Source organism: Antechinus flavipes, chromosome 3 (genome assembly GCF_016432865.1).
Source record: "Antechinus flavipes isolate AdamAnt ecotype Samford, QLD, Australia chromosome 3, AdamAnt_v2, whole genome shotgun sequence".
NCBI classification, from domain to species: Eukaryota; Metazoa; Chordata; class Mammalia; order Dasyuromorphia; family Dasyuridae; genus Antechinus; species Antechinus flavipes.
Genome location: NC_067400.1, coordinates 628,571,068 through 628,591,117, shown reverse-complemented (window position 1 = coordinate 628,591,117; position 20,050 = coordinate 628,571,068). Strand labels below are relative to the sequence as shown.

At 36.5% G+C, this 20,050-nt stretch overlaps 1 protein-coding gene across 1 annotated transcript; it reads left to right on the top strand.

Annotated features, from left to right (window-relative positions):
* Positions 1 to 867: 867 nt before the first annotated feature.
* LOC127556678 (vomeronasal type-2 receptor 26-like) lies at positions 868 to 6,912 on the top strand. The gene is made up of 2 exons (XM_051989974.1): positions 868 to 3,051; positions 5,535 to 6,912. The coding sequence occupies exon 2, from the start codon at positions 5,549 to 5,551 to the stop codon at positions 6,437 to 6,439; it is 891 nt and encodes a 296-aa protein (XP_051845934.1). The 5' UTR covers positions 868 to 3,051; positions 5,535 to 5,548; the 3' UTR covers positions 6,440 to 6,912.
* Positions 6,913 to 20,050: the final 13,138 nt, after the last annotated feature.

The following is a 20,050-nucleotide window of genomic DNA, read 5'->3' as shown; positions in this document are numbered from 1 at the left end:
ACCAAGGTGAATGTTGAAAATGAATCTCACTTGCCTCCAAGAGAAGGCTTGTGGGCTTCCTCCCAGAGTGCTCCTCTCTGACCCCTGGGAATGTTCAGAAGTAATTCACTAACCCGAAGCTAAGAGGCTCTTTATATATCATCTTCCAAAGGTTGACTCCTCCTTCTGGATGCAGGGATTAAGGGAGGTGTGAATTTTGATATCTCATACTAAACCCTGAAATCTCCCAAATGTGTGAACTCCAATGAGTACTTAAATACATTAGTGAGCTAGAGGATTTGCCAAGTACCCTGCCAAATTAGCACTTTGTAAGGATTCCAACACCTCACAGCCCTCTTTCTTCTTGAGATAAAATTTAGTTTCCTAGAAAGCTGCAGGTAACCAAGTAGAATGTGTATTTATACTCTCTGTCAATATACAGGGCAGTATGGAAATTGAAGAAATAGCTGACTTTTTCAGAGCATTTCCTGCAATGTAGGGCTTCTACTCCAAAATGTATATAGAGCTATTGATTCTCCTGGCTTCTTCCTTTTCTACAAAAGCTCAGTCTTTACTTTGCTCATGAAAGTTATTGAAATACTGAGATTATTCAATCCCTCCACACCCAGACCCTCAGAATCTTTACTTCAGAAAAAGATTACTGCTTTTTATATAAATTATTTTGTTTATTAGCAATTTTCTCAAATAATAGCTTTAAATATTTCTAAGAAATGGATAGGTACTTTCACATTCATTTCTGATAATAAAATGCATAATGCCCTTACTTAACAAAAGTGATCACTTTTAAGTAGGAGGAATAAGCAATGAAGCACTACCTTTACACTCTACACACAGAAACACACAAACATACACACAAATACATAAACACAAACACTAGTTTTAATATTTCTTTTCCTGAGGAAATTCATGAGAATTTATTCAGAAAAAAGTCTTTAGTCTCCAACTTCTGATACTTTTACATGATTTGGAAAATGACTCCATTAACTTTTTAAATACTTCTCCAATACATTGGCAAAAGCCTCTTTTGGTCATAAATTCTGATATTTTCCACCCCAGGAGATTTTTAAATCCTTCTATAATAAGAAAAAACTGCAATTTCAGCCTTGGATGTTGTTATTCTTCATACATTCACGTTTTCCCAACTCTTTGAGACACCACAGAAGATGCCACACCATGGTCTTTTCTCCTCAACATCTCATGAATACTACTATTGTTTTCTTTCTTTTATAGTATATATCTGTCTCTTCCTCTGTAATTCACTTTTCTTTTTGTTACATCAGGGACTTTTCCAGTGGGTACCATTTTCTCAATATGGGGACAAAATATTTAGGCTACAGTTTCATTGCTTGACTGTCCAAATCTTTAGCCTGGATTCATTTTTGTCAGTACTGACTGGTTTCATCTCTGTGCTGTTTTAGGCAGTGTCAAAAATCTTCTCCAGCACCACAATTCAAAACAGTTAATTATGCAGGGTTCAGATTTTCCCAAAGTCCAAATCTCAAAACCATAGTTACCAGAAAAGTCACAGCTTTGTGCTGTTTTTTGCTCCTTTTTATATGCTGTTTAGATCTATCTGCTTCAATTCTTTCTCTGTTTGTTAACAAGGAAGTGATGCAACAAATCAGCAAGATCTTAGCTGTTATTTTGTTGTTTTTATTGTATATTTCTAGCTTTAAATGTAATTTTTTTCAATCAAATCAAGAGGGTTCTTGATTTTTCTTCCCTTTTCTCCTCACAAAGTTTTGTCTTATTATCAGAGATTGTTGGTATTTCTCTCAGAAAAGTTAATTCTAGATAATATGCAACATGTTCATAAGGAATCTACATTTTGAAACCATTAAGGTTTCTCTGATTTAATTCTATGTTATTTCTTAACTTGCATACAAATTACTCAAGTGACAGGAAAGGTGATTTGTTACTTTCACCTCTTGAAGGACTACACACATTCGTTAGGGTAACCCAATCCATGCATAGTCAATGAAGCAGACAGAGAAGATTACATGTTTGTTTTGTGGAACTCCCTTTCATTTTCCACAGTCAAGGGAATATTGAAAATTGCATCCCTCGTTCCTCTGTATATATGAAAAGCAGATGACTCTTCTTTATTCACTTATTATAGAAATAGCTTGAAAATCTTGAATATAAACTTTCAGGGATATAAAAAGAATGCAATGGCTCAGTAATCTGAACATCCCTTGGCTTTATAATGCTTTGGAATAAACTGATCTTTCCAATCCAGTCACCACTGTCAGGTTTTCTAAATTGACCGGCATTGGAATACAGCACTTAAAAACGGTGCTTTTTTTTAAGATTTTTAAACAGCTCAGCTGGAATTCCATTTCTTCTACCAGTCTTCCTAATGGCAATGCTTCCAAAGGAACACATCGTTTCATTCTCTAGGATATCTCCTTCTTGAAACAAACTCCCCACTGCTGCAATTATTGGTGATGTGAAAGCCTTCCTTGGATAGTTACATTCTCTATTCTTTCCAACTCTTCAGATTATGTCATGTTTCTATTAAATCACTAAGATTTTGTCTTTTATCATATTTATATTTGCATGAAATTTCCCCTGATATCTCGAATTTTCTGGAAGAAATCTCCTATCTTTCCCATTCTACTGTTCTATTTCTTTGTATTGCTTAAGAAAATGTCAACTATTTGTTCTTATCCTAATATCAAGTAGGATGTAAGTAGGAAGAAATATCACTTCTCAAATATTTAGTAATCTGTGTCTTTTTTGGAAAAAAAATAAACTGAATCTGTCTTTGACAGAATGACTATTTTACTGATGTAAAATATCATTGGGAAACTTTATCAAACCGTCAAACAGTGTATATATAGCTACAAACAAACTAAGCTTAGGTTAACAAATTGTGCTAACTAATGATCAATACTGCTTTAAAAGCCTTTGGATATTTTCCTGTGTAGCCTCCTCAGTCAAGGTGCAGTAGTTGTGGTCCTGGATTTCAGAAGAAATCCCGAGAGGGAAAGGCTGTCTGCTGTTATGGCTGTGTCCCCTGCACAGACAGGCACATTTCCAACCAGACAGGTGAGTCTGTGAGAATACTTTTGTTCTTCTTCACTAAACACAGATGAAGAATGACCAAATAATGCTGAATGAGTCTCCCAGGTGACAACTAGGCAATGGAAACCTGTTAGATCAGAAACCAAAAAAAGGCTAGAGGAAAGGTAAAAAAGATGAAAGGCACTGAAAGCCCAAAATGATCAATATCAAAAGTGTTTGTGGGCTTGAGGCGCACCAAAGCAGGAATTTCTTGCCTAGGATGTCTGTAATTCATTGGTAGAAATACATATGTAAAATGTGTTTTCCCATTGATGTGGAACTTTAGTGTTTTCCACACAAATCATTTCCATCACGACAACAATTACAAAATGCAATTCTTGATTTACTACTTGTAAAGAAATATGAAATGACCCTTCATGGCAGCACAGCTAATGAAGAGATGTGGGACACTAGCCAGGATACTGAAATGCCATCCATTGTAATTTTCAGTTCACCTCAGCTGTCTCACCTGACTGTTACTCATTTGATATGCAATGGCTGCCAAGAAGGCACAAATTTACCTAATCTAAAACCAACTGTCATTCACAACATTTCTTGGAATCTGCTTCTCACTAACTTCTGTAAGACCCAACTTTCACTTACTCAATAAAAAATTTTGATTTTGGAGAAGATTCAAATATGATTTGAAGATAGCTTAAACAGAAAAGGCTTTGCAAGTAAGCTGGAATAAGGCAATTCACTGCTAAAATGAAGTAAAGGAAAATAATGTATGTTGTGGAAATAATTTAACCCAGAGCACTACCTCCAGGCATAAGACCTCTGGGAAGAAAGATCTTGCAGTCGTCTTTGATCATTAAGAGAAAGTGGGAGCATGGTCCTTCCTCAGCAGATCAGGGAAAGTCATAGCTTATGTGGGCTTATTCTACCTCTCACCAATATATATCAGACATTTTCTTCTTTGCTTCATATAGAAGGAGTAGAGTAAGGAAATGCCTAAGACACAACTGGAAGAAATTTTTCCTCCTAGAACTGAAATATACCTCTATCTCGCCATTGTTCTTTTAGTAAAAACATCTCATTAGAACATCTTCTTTATGAAGAGAAGTATGGCTGCATATTTATAAGTTCATGGGTGCCGACAATCATTGTAATTCAAAATTGGAAGGCCCTCGGCAGTCATAAAGTCCACCATGTCAGATACCCAGCAAGTAACCATCCAGAATCCTCATGAATATGCCCCAGGAGAGGATCTCAGGGCATTTCTAGATCACTCACGTTATAAAAAATTTACTCTGACACGGAAACTAAATTACCTGTTCTCAATTCCCAGAGTGCTTTAGAGTTTGTCCTCTAGCATCAAACAAATCAAGTCCACTCCCTCCTTTGGCTATAAGAACTTTCTGTGAATAAAGACATCCCATCAGCTGCCAGCTTCATTCAGAAGCTTCTCTTCTCTAGGCAAATCATCCTCAGTACTTTCTATTGTTCCTAGAGCATTCAGAGTTGATGTCCATCAAAACAACCTGAGCATCATGTGGGTAAAGTCTAGAAGAAAATGTCACTAAGTAGCTGTATACAGACATGTCATTGATATCCAAAGCATCAACAGGAAAGAGAAACACATCAAGATCTTAAAAAGTTGTAAGGAAGTTATCATCACACACATGCCAGAAAGAATAATGTTTTCAGTATAATGGAGTCGTTTGCCTCTGAGGAAAAAAAAAAAACTATAAAGAACAGAGAGCGCTAAGCTGAGGAGATGAACCATTAAAAACATTATGGTCCAATTCCAGAAAATGAACTCAGCAATAACTTGATTTGACAAAGAGCTGTCACATTTATTTTTATTGTTGTTATTATTAATAAGAATAATATGTCATATTTTACAAGAATTCTGACAATATTATTCATATAAGAGCTATAATTTATGTAGCAGCTGTTTGTTAAATAGTTCAGAAGGCTTGTCGAGGGCCTGCAGTCAGGAAGATTCATTTTCCAACTTCAAATCTAGCCTCAGAAATGTACTAGCCATGTGATTCTGGGAAACTCACTTAACCCGGTTGACCTCAGCTTCCTCATCAGATAAATGGGATGGAGGAGAAAAGGAGAAATACCAATTTCTTTGCCCAGAAAACCTTAAATGGGAATATGAAGAGCCACATAAATCAAAATTGCTGAAATGTATATAGTACTTAAGATTGCCAAACTCTTTCCATATGTTAAATCATGTGATCTTCATAACATTCCATGAGATTGGCACAAATATTATTCCCTTTCTTCAGGTAGGGTAATTTAAATAGAAACAAGAAAATTGATTAAATATACATCATAAAGTCACAGAACTATCTGAAGCAGAAATCAAACTCAGACCTTCCAAATCCTCTGTTCATAACAACCAGATTCTGGAATCAAATTGAGCAATTTGAATATTTTTTAACTATTTTTGGTCGTCTGATAGGAAAAATTTTCTGAAAATAAAATATTAACACTTTGTTTCTTCTCTTCAGACACAGAGCAATGTATGAAATGCCCCGAAGATCAATATCCCAATAAGGAAAGGAATCAGTGCCTCCCCAAAGTAGTGACCTTCCTGGCCTATGAAGAGCCCTTTGGGATGGCTTTGGCTTCTATAGCTGCTTGCTTGTCTCTCCTAACAGCTCTGGTGCTCTGGGTCTTTGTGAGAAACAAAAACACCCCCATTGTCAGAGCCAATAACCGGGATCTCAGCTACATCCTCCTCATCTCCCTTATCTTCTGCTTTCTCTGCTCTCTGCTCTTCATTGGCCGCCCAACTGCAATGCATTGCCTCTTTCGACAAGCAACATTTGCAGTCATGTTCACGGTGGCTGTCTCCTCGGTTTTGGCCAAAACCATCATTGTGGTTCTGGCCTTCAGAGCCACCAGACCGGGCAGCAGGAACAGGAAATGGATGGGATCCAGGACCCCTATTTCTGTTGTTCTCTTTTGCACCTTGATTCAGATTCTGCTCTGTGCAATCTGGCTGCTGCTCTCTCCCCCATTCCCAGAAGCGGACATACACTCTGACCATGAGCACAATATCCTGGGATGCAATGAGGGCTCTCTCATTGCCTTCTATTTTGTCCTGGGCTACATGGGAGTCTTGGCCCTGGGGAGCTTCACTGTGGCTTTTCTAGCCAGAAATCTTCCTGACACTTTCAATGAAGCCAAGTTCATCACCTTCAGCATGCTGGTCTTCTGCAGTGTCTGGGTCTCCTTCCTCCCCACATATCAGAGCACCAAGGGGAAGATGATGGTGGCCGTGGAGATCTTCTGCATCTTAAGCTCCAGCACTGGATTATTAAGCTGTATCTTTATCCCCAAATGCTATGTGATCCTTCTGCAACCCCACAAGAACACCAAGAAAATTTTAAAAGATAATTACACTTCCTGAGTCAAGAATCATTCTGAAATAGTCTATGTGTCTTTCACTGATAGAATGATATTGAAAACAACACAAATCAATTTATCTTCAAAATTCCCAATGAAATCGTCATAAAATCTATATTCACTAATCCTACAACAAGGTGTTAAGACAGCGGAATTATACATGCCCCTATTTCATTGAATGCCCATCTTCTTCCCTGGAAGTAAATGCTCAGTTTAGCAGAAAAGTTTATCCTGGCTACATTCCAAATTCCTTTGCTTTTTGGAATTATTTAGAATAAATAATAATAAATGATAATAAATGAATAATAAATGATAAGTAAATAAATCATTAAATATTAAATAATTTGGAATTATTAGATTCCAGTCCCTGCGATTCCTTATGATGAAAGCTGCTAAGTCCTGAGTAATCCCTTATGTGGCTCTTCAGTATTTGGTTTTTTTTTTTTTTTTTTTTTTTTTTTTTTTTTTTTTTTTTTTTTTTTTTTTTTAGAAGGCAGAAAAGTTGTTTATTTTTTTTTATTTATTTATTTTTATTTAATAATTACATTATATTGACACTCGTTTCTGTTCCGATTTTTTCCCCCTCCCTCCCTCCACCCCCTCCCCTAGATGGCAAGCAGTCCTTTATATGTTGGATATGTTGCAGTATATCCTAGATACAATATATGTTTGCAGAACCGAACAGTTCTCTTGTTGCGTAGGGAGAATTGGATTCAGAAGGTATAAATAATCCGGGAAGAAAAACAAAAATGCAGATAGTTTACATTCGTTTCCCAGTGTTCTTTCTTTGGGTGTAGCTGCTTTTGTCCGTCATTTGTCAATTGAAACTCAGGTCTCTTTGTCAAAGAAATCCACTTCCATCAAAATATGTCCTCATACAATATTGTTGTCGAAGTGTATAATGATCTCCTGGTTCTGCTCATTTCACTTAGCATCAGTTCATGTAAGTCTCGCCAGTCCTCTCTGTATTCATCCTGCTGGTCATTTCTTACAGAACAATAATATTCCATAACATTCATATACCACAATTTACCCAGCCATTCTCCAATGGAGATAATTCCACTCCAATGGAGATAATTCCACTTCCTGAGTCAAGAATCATTCTGAAATAGTCTATGTGTCTTTCACTGATAGGATGATATTGAAAACAATAAATACAAATTAATTTAGCTTCAAAATTCCCAATGAAATCCTCATGAAATCGACATTCCCTACATAAATACTTCTTGCCTATTCCAAAAGCAGCTGGGGCAACACTTTAAACCTCTCAGTCTTATGGAGAAGACAGGAGGTGGGGACAACCTGTGTTGTAGTTGAAGCAGAGTGATACCAAGTGGCAAAGAGTCATGTACATAAAATAGCAAGCGGTTTAGGTAGTCTCCATGCCCAGTATTGCTTTGGTTATACAAAGGTATTAGGGTATATAAAGCTGAGAGAATTTGGAACAAACAGACTCCATCCACATGACCATCCACATGAGTCTCACTTCATAATTTCTCCATTAAGACCAAGGACTTGGGCTGGTACTAAGATCTTCCAGAGAGTTAATCTGGCCACAACATAATATAATCATAATTATCTATTTTGTGATCAATAATGATCTCTAGTTCCTCTTTGGTCACAAATTCCTTCCTCCTTCACAGATCTGAGTGGTAAACTATCCTATTTTGTTTATAATATTATTCTTTACATCTAGATCATGAACTTATATCAACCTTATCTTGGTATATGATGTTAGATGTGGGTCAATGCCTCATTTCTATTATGCTATTTTCCAATATTCCCAGCAGGTCTTTTTTTTATCCCAAAAGCTGGGATCTTTGAGTTTGTCAAACACTAGATTACTATAGTCATTGCCTATTTTGGCCTGTGAACCTAACCTATTCCACTAATCACCTAGTCTGTTTCGTAGCCAGTACCAAATGATTTTGATGACCATTGCTTTATAATGTAGTTTTAGATCTGGTACAACTAGGCCACCTTTAGTTCCTTTTTTTCCATTAATTCCCTTGAAATTGTGACCTTTTGTTCTTCCAGATGAATTTAATTGTTATTTTTTCTAGGTCAGTAAAATACTTTCTTAGAAGTTTGATTGGTATGCACTAAATAAATAGATTTATTTGGGCAGCATTGTCATCTTTATTATATTCACTGGACCTATCCAAGAGCACTTGATATTTTTACAATTGTTTATATCTGACTTTGTGTGGAAAATATTGTGTGGTTTTGCTCAAATAGTTCCTGACTTTCTCTTGGCAGATAGATTCCCAAATATTTTGTGCTAATAACATATATTTCCATGGAATTTCTCCTGCACACACAAAAAAGAAAATAGCCATGAAATGAACTTATTGCTTCAAAAATAAAGGCAGTAAGCAATTGTCCGCATCAGAAAGCTTGAGAAAAACCTCAGAGAAAATTCTTGGAACTTAGGTTTTGTTTCAGTACAGTTGAAACATTTCCACTGAATCAACAAACAGTAGGCCCAGATGGAAGCCAACGAGGCTTTAAGAAATTTCACATCAATTTTCATATCATTTATGTTCTGAAATTTCAGCTCAGAAATATTCACCTCACCAAATTTTATCTTTAAAAAGATGGAAAGGAAATGCAGGGGAAAGACTGAAGGAGTCCCTACTGTTCTGGAAGGTACACTTGGTAGTACTAATTAAAAACAATTCCAGGCTGTGGCTGTGGGCCAGGAGGGAATGACCACAATGGTGGTGACTGCAGAATCACAGGGAACAAGAGCATTCTGGGAAGAGATTGGCTGTTCTTTGGGACAGGCAAGAAGTTGTCCTTGAGGTTGATTCCTCAGACAGAATTCAGAAAAAAAAACTGGAGGACTAGGAAATCATTATTCACAAAAGGAGATTAAAATTTGATAATGATAATACTAAGCTTATAAAAATAAAATAAGACAAATAAAAATATAAAAATGAGTAAGAAGAGAAAAAAGAAACTGCATTTTGATAGCCATTTTGGTGTAAATGAAAATATGGGCTCATATTCAGAGGATGATAGTCAGATGGCAAAAACCACTTCTACCCCCAAAGACTATGGGAAGTGGTCATAGTATCAAACACAATGTCAGAAAAATTTAAAAAGGAACTAAAAAATCAAAAGAGATAACAAGAAAAATTAGAAAAGAAAAGCAATCTAAAATAATTGTGGGAGGAGAGTTATGCAATTAGAAATGGAAAACAAAATCTTACAGAAAAAAATAACTCCTTGAAAATTAGAACTGGCAAGTGGAATCAAATGACATTCCCAAAATATTATAATGTCGAAAAAAAGGAAGAGAATTTGAAATACCTAATCAGAAAAAAAAACAGATATAAAAAAGCAGTCAATAAAAGACAATATAAGAATGCTCAGACTTCCGGTTAAGATGGCAGAGAGGAGGCTCACAGCTGCATAAGCTCCGCGCTTTCTCTCACTATCCACTTCATTACAAGCCTCTGAATTAATGCTTGACTGAAAAAAAAAAAAAAACCACAAATAGTTACCAAGAGAAGCCATCCTTGAGATTCGCCAAAAAAGGTCTGTCTTTACTGGAGGGCAGGGAAGGTTTTAGATCGGGCGCAGGCTGAGGGCAGAGGCAGTGAGAGCACGGGAGCAGACGGGAGAGGAGGTGGGGAGTGATCGCAACCGTCTCTGCAGGGAGAGCTTTGCTACAGGTTTGGATACTTTGCTCCTGCAGCAAGTCAGCAGCCCAGCAGAGAAGCTAAAAACACCGGGGCTGAAGAATACAACCCCAAACAGCTGGAGTCTCTCGGACCTGGCCGCTCCTCCCCCCCTCCCCCAGTGACTCAGCACGCTCTGGGATCTCAGAGCGCAGGCACAGCACAGTCCTGCTAGTGCCTCACTACTGCCCCCCGCAGTCTGGAGAGGAAGCTCGGTAACACACCCAGCCCCTTCCCCAAAGAAAGACTCCAGTTTTTTCTGTTTTTCTTTGCTAGTTTGTCTCTGATTATTAGACAGAATGAGCAAGAAACTGAAGAGGACTTTAACCCTTGACAGCTTCTATACAGATAGAGAGCAGACCCTAAATCCTGAGGAGACTAAAAACAGACAGTCTCCAGGTGAATCCCCAAAGGAGGAGACCATCTGTTCCTCAGCACAGATGAACCTCATAGAAGTAATTAAAAAGGCTCTCACAAGGGAGCTAGAAGAAAAATGGGAGGCTTGGCAAAAGAGCCTGGAGAAGTCAGTTAAAGAGAGAGTGGATAAAGAAGTAAAATCCTTGAAAAATAGGATTGGTGAACTGGAAACAGAAAATAGCTCTCTAAAAAACAAAATTGGCGAAATGGAAAAAAATTCCACAGAACAAAAGAACTCAATGGGACAATTAGAAAAAGATCTTTAAAAAGTGAGTGAAGAAAATACCTCACTGAAAATCAGGGTCGAACAAATGGAATTGAATGATTCGAGGAGACAAGAAGAATCAGTCAAGCAAATCCAAAAAAATCAAACAATGGAAAAGAATGTGAAATACCTTCTGGGGAAGACAACAGACCTGGAAAACAGATCCAGGAGAGACAATCTGAGAATCATTGGACTCCCAGAAAAACATGATGAAAAAAAGAGCCTGGACACTATTTTCCAGGAAATTATCAAAGAGAACTGCCCAGAAGTCATAGGAACAGAGGAAAAAATAAACATTGAAAGGATTCATCGATCACCCACTGGAAGGGATCCTAAAATCAAAACACCAAGGAATTAGTGGCCAAATGCCAGAACCCTCAGATGAAGGAAAAAATATTGCAAGTGGCTAGAAAAACCCAATTCAAGTATCAAGGAGCCACAATAAGGATCACCCAGGATCTGGCAGCATCCACATTAAAAGATCGAAGGGCCTGGAATATGATATTCCGAAAGGCTAAGGAACTTGGTACGCAACAAAAAATAACTTACCCAGCGAGAATGAGCATCTTTTTCCAGGGAAGAAGATGGACATTCAACGAAGTAAGTGAATTTCATCTATTTCTGATGAAAAAGCCAGAACTTAACAAAAAGTTTGATCTACAAATATAGAACTCAAGAGAAATCTAAAAAGGTAAAGATTAATCTTGGGAACTATATTTTGACTATATAGATGTATAAAGAATACATGTATACCTTGTTCTAGAAATTGATGTGGAAAGGACATTGTACCAGAAAAAGGGTAAAGTGGGGGTAGTACATCTCATGAAGAGGCATAGGAAACCTATTATATCTGAGAGAAAGAATGGAGGGGGATGAATATAGTGGGTATTTTACTGCCTTCAGAATTGGCTTTAAGTGAAAAATCTTAAGACATATTCAATCTATGGTGAAACTTCTCCCACCTCATTGAAAAGTGAGAAGGGAAAAGTGAAAAGGGAAGGAATAAGCTAAGCAGAAGGGAATACGGGAACTGGGAGGGAAAGGGGTAAGATAGGGGGAGGAACTCTAAGGCGGGGGGAGGGATACTAAAAAGGGAAGGCTGTGAGAAGCAAGTGGTGCTCACAAGCTTAATACTGGGAAGGGGAGGAAAGGGGAAATAAGGGAGAAAAGCATAAACCGGGGTTAAAAAGGTGGCAAGTAATACAGAATTGGTCATTCTAACCATAAATGTGAATGGGGTAAACTCCCCCATAAAGAGGAAGCGGTTAGCAGAATGGATTAAAAGCCAGAATCCTACAATATGTTGTTTACAGGAAACACACCTGAAGCGTGGAGATACATGCAGGTTAAAGGTAAAAGGTTGGAACAAAATCTACTATGCTTCAGGTGAAGTCAAAAAAGCAGGGGTAGCCATCCTGATCTCAGATCAAGTTAAAGCAAAAATTGATCTAATTAAAAGAGATAAGGAAGGGCACTATATCTTGCTAAAGGGTAGCATGGATAATGAAGCACTATCTATCTTAAACGTATATGCACCAAGTGGGGTAGAATCTAAATTCTTAAAAGAGAAACTAAGAGAGCTGCAAGAAGAAATAGACAGTAAAACTATAATAGTGGGAGATCTTAACCTTGCACTCTCAGAATTAGATAAATCAAACCACAAAATAAATAAGAAAGAAGTCAAAGAAGTAAATAGAATACTAGAAAAGTTGGATATGATAGATCTCTGGAGAAAATGTAATGGAGACAGAAAGGAATACACTTTCTTTTCAGCAGTTCATGGAACCTATACAAAAATTGACCATATATTAGGACATAAAAACCTCAAACTCAAATGCAGTAAGGCAGAAATAGTAAATGCATCCTTTTCAGACCACGATGCAATGAAAATTACATTCAACAAAAAACCAGGGGGAAGTAGATCAAAAAATAATTGGAAACTAAATAATCTCATACTAAAGAATGATTGGGTGAAACAGCAAGTCATAGACATAATTAATAATTTCACCCAAGAAAACGATAATAATGAGACATCATATCAAAATGTATGGGATGCAGCCAAAGCGGTAACAAGGGGAAATTTCATATCTCTAGAGGCCTATTTGTATAAAATAGAGAAAGAAAAAGTCAATGAATTGGGTTTGCAAATAAAAATGCTAGAAAAGGAACAAATTAAAAACCCCCAGTCAAACACTAAACTTGAAATTCTAAAAATAAAAGGTGAGATCAATAAAATTGAAAGTAAAAAAAAGAATGCTCAGACTACAGGAAAGTTATGATTTTTAAAAATCTGGACCCCCTATTGCAAGAACTTATTAAGAAAACTTTCCTGAATTTCTAACATGGAAAAGTAGCAAAAAGAAGAATCCATGAGAAAGAGATCCCAGCAAAAAATCTTAGAGCAACCTACTTTACATGTATAGGACTGCTTGCCATCTGGTGGAGGGAGGGAGGGGAAAAATCAGAACAGAAGTGAGTGCAAGATAATATTGTAAAAAATTACCCTGGCATGGGTTCTGTCAAGAAAAAGTTATTTTAAAAACAAACAAACAAACAAACAAACAAATAAAATAAACTTAGCTACAAAAAAAAAAAGAAAGAAATCTTACAGCAATATGATGAGCAATTTTTAAAACTCTGCAATTAAAGACAAAAGATTGAAAGCAGCAACAATAACAAGAACCAAAACAATTTAAATAGTGTGGCGAAATAATCAGGATTTCCCAAACCTAATACCCTCTACCCTCAAAGTCCATGTATCTTGGAACATTTTATTTCTAAGGACAAAACTTGGGTTGCATCCCAGAATTACTTATCTAGCAAATGGAAAATAATACTGATTGAAAAAAAAAAAAGATGGATATTTGATAAAGCGAAGGACTGTGAGGAAAATGTTGATGTAAGAGAGCCAGGAGAAATAAAAGGTAATGATTTTTAATGAGTTTAATGATAAAAGGTAATCATTAAAAATCATTGAGAAGGCACTAGTTAAGTTCAAACTATTTATTTTTGTAATATGAAAGTGTTATTCATATTAGCAATTATTAGCTACTACAAGTAATAACAGTATTCTTAAAGCTATTATCATTACTAAGGTAGTTTGAAAGGAAGGTTTGAGGTTAGTTGTGTATGATGTGGCAATTCTTAAAAAATTATAGAATAGTTAAAAGGAGAAAAAAATCCTAAAACTGGGAGAAAAAAAAGGAAGAAAGAGTACAAAAGAAGCAAGTTGGGTTGAAGGATATTGGAAGCATATTCTTAATTAGACTGAAGACTTTTCAACTAGAATGCTCTCATCAAATACTTCCACTGTTGGAATTTCCAGAAAAACAGAAAAACAGCCCAATATATGAAGTTTTCTCCAGATGGAAGTTAAAATTTAAATTCTCCTAAGAAGGTTCTCAACTAGATTATGGTTAAGAAAGTTCACCTCTCATTGGAAATGAAAAGGAATTCAATGATATCACAAGAACAAAATATGGTTCCCACAGAAATGTAGCTAAAGTGAGGCTCTTTATATATGATTTTCCAAAGGTTGACTCCTCCTTCTGCAGGCAGGGATTAAGGGAGGTGTGAATTTGGATATCTCATACTAAACCCTGAAATCTCCCAAATGTGTGAACTCCAATGAGTACTTAAATATATTAGTGAGCTAGAGGATTTGCCAAGTACCCTGCCGCATTAGCACTTTGTAAGGATTCCAACACCTCACAGCCCTCTTTTTTCTTGAGATAAAATTTAGTTTCCTAGAAAACTGCTGGCAACCAAGTAGAATGTGTATTTATACTATCTGTTAATATATAGGGCAGTATGGAAATTGAAGAAATAGCTGACTTTTTCACAGCATTTCCTGCAATGTAGGGCTTCTACTCCAAAATGTATATAGAGCTATTGATTCTCCTGGCTTCTTCCTTTTCTACAAAAGCTCAGTCTTTACTTTGCTCCTGAAAGTTATTGAAATACTGAGATTATTTAATCCCTCCACACCCAGACCCTCAGAATATTTACTTCAGAAAAAGATTACTGCTTTTTATATAAATTATTTTGTTTATTAGCAAGTCTCTCAAATAATAGCTTTAAATATTTCTAAGAAATGGATAGGTACTTTCACATTCAGTTCTGATAATAAAATGCATAATGCCCTTACTTAACAAAAGTGATCACTTTTAAGTAGGAGGAATAAGCAATGAAGCACTACCTTTACACTCTATACACAGAAACACACAAACACACACACATACACAAACACAAACACTAGTTTTAATATTTCTTTTTCTGAGGAAATTCATGAGAATTTATTCAGAAAAAAGTCTTTAGTCTCCAACTTCGGAAACTTTTAAATGATTTGGAAAAGGACTCCATTAACTTTTTAAATACTTCTCCAATACATTGTACTAAATACTATTAGCAAAAGCCTCTTTTGGTAATAAATTCTGCTATTTCTCACCCCAGGAGATTTTTAAATTCTTCTATAATAAGAAAAAACTGCAATTTCAGCCTTGGATGTTGTTATTCTTCATTTATTCACGTTTTCCCAACTCTTTGAGACACCATGGAATATAGCACACCATAGTCTTTTCTCCTCAACATTTCATGAATACTACTATTGTTTTATTTTTTAAATAATATCTATCTATCTCTTCCTCTTTTATTCACTTTTTTTTGTCACATCAGGGACTTTTTCAGTGGGTCGCATTTTCTCAATACGAGGACAAAGATCTTAGCTGTTATTGTGTTGTTTTTATTGTATACTTTTAGCTTTAAATGTAAATTTTTTTCAATCAAATCAAGAGGGTTCTTGATTTTCCCCCCCTTTTCTCCTCACAAACTTTTGTCTTATTATCAGAGATTGTTGGTATTTCTCTCAGAAAAGTTAATTCTAGATAATATGCAACCTGCTCATATGAAGTCTACATTTTGAAACCATTAAGTTTTCTCTGATTTAATTGTATCTGTTATTTCTTGACCTGCATACAGGTTACTCAAGTGACAGGAAAGGTGATTTGTTACTTACACCTCTTGAAGGACTACACACATTTATTACGGTAACTCAATCCATGCATAGTCAATGAAGCAGGCAGAGAAGATTACATGTTTGTTTTCTGGAGCTCCCTTCCATTTTCCACAGTCAAGGGAATATTAACAATTTCATCTGTCATTCCTCTGAATATATGAAAAGCAGCTAACTCTTCTTTATTCCCTTATTATAGAAACCTAGCTTGAACATCTTGAATATGAACTTTCAGGGATATAAAAAGAGTGCAATGGCTCAGTAATCTGAATAACCATTGGCTTTATAATGCTTTGGAATAAAGATGTAAACTGATCTTTCCAATCCAGTCACCACTGTCAGGTTTTCCAAATTGGCTGGCATTGGAGTGCAGCACTTAAAAACGGTGCTATTTTTTAAGATTTTTAAACAGCTCAGGTGGAATTCCATTTCTTCCACCAGTGTTCTCAATGGCAATGCTTCCAGAGGAACACTTCATTTCATTCTCTAGGATATCTCCCTCTTGAAACAAACCCCCCATTGCTGCAATTTTTGGTGATGTGAAAGCCTTCCTTGGATAGTTACATTCTGTATTTTTTCCAACTCTTCAGATTATATCATGTTTCTATTAAAGCACTAAGATTATGTCTTTTATCATATTTATATTTGCATGAAATTTTCTCTGATATCTCGAATTTTCTTGAAGACATCTCCTATCTTTCCGATTCTACTGTTTTCTTTCTTTGTATCACCTAAGAAAACATCAACTATTTGTTCTGATCCTAATATCAAGTAGAATGTAAGTAGGAAGAAATATCACTTCTTAAATGTTTAGTAATCTGAATCTTATTTGCAAAAAAAAATTAAACTGAATCAGTCTTTGGCAGAAAGACTATTTTACTGATGTAAAATAGCATTGGAAGATTTTATCAAACCGTGAAATAGTGTATATATTGCTACAAATATTAGGTTACAAATTTTGTTAAGTAATGATCAATACTGCTTCAAACGCCTTTGGATCCTTTCCTGTGTAGCCTCCTCAGGCAAGGTGCAGTAGTTGTGGTCCTGGATACCAGAAGAAATCCCAAGAGGGAAAGGCTGTCTGCTGTTATGACTGTGTCCCCTGCGCAGACAGGCACATTTCCAACCAGACAGGTGAGTCTGAGAATGCTTTTGTTCTCCTTCACTAAACACAGATGAAGGATGACCAAATAATGCTGATTGAGTCTCCCAGGTGACAACCAGGCAAGGGAAACTTATTAATCCAGAGACCAAGAAAAGGCTAGATAAACAGTTAGAAAGATCAAAGAGACTGAAAGCCCCAAATGATCGATATCAAGAGTGTTTGTGGGTTTGAGATGCACCAAAACAGGAATTTCTTGCCTAAGATCAATTCAATTCAATTGTTCAGTGTTAGATCAGTAGAAATACATATTTAAATGTTTTTTCATTGATGTAGGACTTTAATTTTCCACAAATCTTTTTCATCAAGACAGCAATTACAAAATGCAATTCTTGATTTACTACTTGTAGAGAAATATGAAGTGACCATTCATAGCAGCACAGCTAAGGAAGAGATGTGAAACACTAGCCAAGGTAAGGACATGCCATCCATTGTCATTTTCAGTTTACTTCAGCTGTCTCACCTGACTGTTACTCATTTGATGTGCAATGGCTGCCAAGAAGGCAAAAATTAATCTAATCCAAAACCAACTATCATTTGGAACATTTCTTGGAATCTGATTCTCACTAGCCCCTTTAAATCCCTACTTTCACTTACTCAATACAAAACTATGATTTTAAAGATGATGCAAATATGATTTGAAGATAGCTTAAAAAGAAAAGGCTTTGCAAGTAAACTGAAATAAGGCAAATTACTGCTAAAATGAAGTAAAGGAAAATAATGTATGTTGTGGAAATAATTTGATCCAGAGCACTACCTCCAGGCATAAGACCACTGGGAAGAAAGATCTTGCAGTCATCTTTGATCATTAAGAGAAAGTGGGAGCATGGTCTTTCCTCAACAGATCAGGGAAAGTCATAGCTTATGTGGGCTTATTCTACCTCTCACCAATATACATCAGACATTTTCTTCCTTGCCTCATATAGAAGGAGTTGAGCAGGAAAATGCCTAAGACACAACAGGAAGAATTTTTTCCTCCTAGAACTAAAATATACCTCTATCTCCTCCATTCTTCTTTTAGTAAAAATATCTCATTAGAACGTCTTCTTTATAAAGGGAAGTATGGCTGCATATTTATAGGTTCATGGGCTCTGACAATCATTGTACTTCAAAACTGGAAGGCCCTCGGCAGTCATAAGCTTCACCATGTCAGATAACCAAAAAGTAATCATACAGCATCTTCAGGAAGATGTCCCAGGAGAGGATCTCAGGGTATTTCTAGATCACTCACATTACAAAAAATTTAACCTGACTCCGAACCTAAGTTGCCTCTTCTCCATTACCAGAGTGCTTTAGAGTTTGTCCTTTAGAATCAAACAAAGAAAGTCCATTCCCTCCTCTAGCTAAAGGTACTTTCTTTGAATAACGACATCTCATCAGCTGCCAGCTTCATTCAGAAGCTTCTCTTCTCCAGGCAAATCATCCTCAGTACTTTCCATTCATAGTTCTAGAGCAATCAGAGTTGATGTCCATCAAAACAACCTGAGGATCATGTGAGTAAAGTCTAGAAGAAAATGTCACTAAGTAGCTGTATACAGACATGTCATTGATATCCAAAGCATCAACAGGAAAGAAAAACACATCAAGATCTTAAAAGGTTGTAAGGAAGTTATCTTCACACACATTCCAGAAAGAATAATGTTTTCAGTACAATGGAGTCTTTTTCCTCTGATAAAAAACCTATAAAGAACAGAGAACTCTAAGCTGAAGAGATCAAGCATCAAAAAGATTATGGTCCAATTCCAGGAAATAAACTTAGCAATACCTTGATTTGACAAATACCTGTCATATTTATTGTTGTTGTTGTTATTATTACTGAGAATAATACCTCATATTTTATAAGAATTCTGACAATATTATTTATATAAAAACTATAATTTATGTAGCAGCTGTCAGTTAAATGGTTCAGAAGGCTTGTCCAGGGCCTGAAGTCAGGAAGATTCATTTTTCAAGTTCTAATATAGCCTCAGAAATTCACTAGCCATGTGATTCTGGGAAACTCACTTAACCGGGTTGAGTTCAGCTTACTCATCAGAAAAATGGGATAGAGGAGAAAAGGCCAAATACCAATTTCTTTGCCAAGAAAACCGCAAATGGGAATATGAAGAGCCACATAAATCAAAATTGCTGAAATGTATATAGTACTAAAGATTTGCCAAACTCTTTCCATATATTGAATCATGTGATCTCCTTAACACTCCATGAGATTGGCACAATTATTATTCCCATTTTCCAGGTGAAAAATTCAAATAGAAAGAAGAAAGTTGACTAAATCTACATCATAAAGTCACAGAACTATCTGAAGAAGAAATCAAACTAAGACCTTCCAAGTCCTCTGTTCTTAACAACCAGATTCTGGAATCAAATTGAGGAATTTAAATATTTTTTAAATTATTTTTGGATCTCTGATAGGAAAATTTTTCTGAAAATAAAATATTGACACTTTTTTCTTCTCTTCAGACACAGAGCAATGTATGAAATGCCCCGAAGATCAATATCCCAATAAGGAAAGGAATCAGTGCCTCCCCAAAGTAGTGACCTTCTTGGCCAATGAAGAACCCTTGGGGATGGCTTTGACTTCTATAGCTGCTTGCTTGTCTCTCCTCACAGCTCTGGTTTTCTGGGTCTTTGTGAAGCACAAAAACACCCCCCTAGTCAGAGCCAATAACCGGGATCTCCACTACATCCTCCTCATCTCCCTTATCTTCTGCTTTCTCTACTCTGCTCTTCATTGGCCGCCCAACTGCAGCCCATTGCCTCCTTTGACAAGAAACATTTGGAGTCATGTTCACGGTGGCTGTCTCCTCGGTTTTGGCCAAAACCATCATCGTGGTTCTGGACTTCAGAGCCATCAGACCGGGCAGCAGGAACAGGAAATGAATGGGATCCAGAACCCCCATTTCTGTTGTTCTCTTTTGCATCTTGATTCAGATTCTGCTCTGTGCAATCTGGCTGCTGCTCTCTCCCCCATTCCTAGAAGCAGACACACACTCTGACCGTGAGCACAATATCCTGGGATGCAATGAGGGCTGTCTCATTGCCTTCTATTTTGTCCTGGGCTACATGGGAGTCTT

Bases quoted from the DNA above. Each gene is read 5' to 3' on its own strand.
- LOC127556678 (XM_051989974.1), top strand. From the start codon at position 5,549: ATGAAATGCCCCGAAGATCAATATCCCAATAAGGAAAGGAATCAGTGC.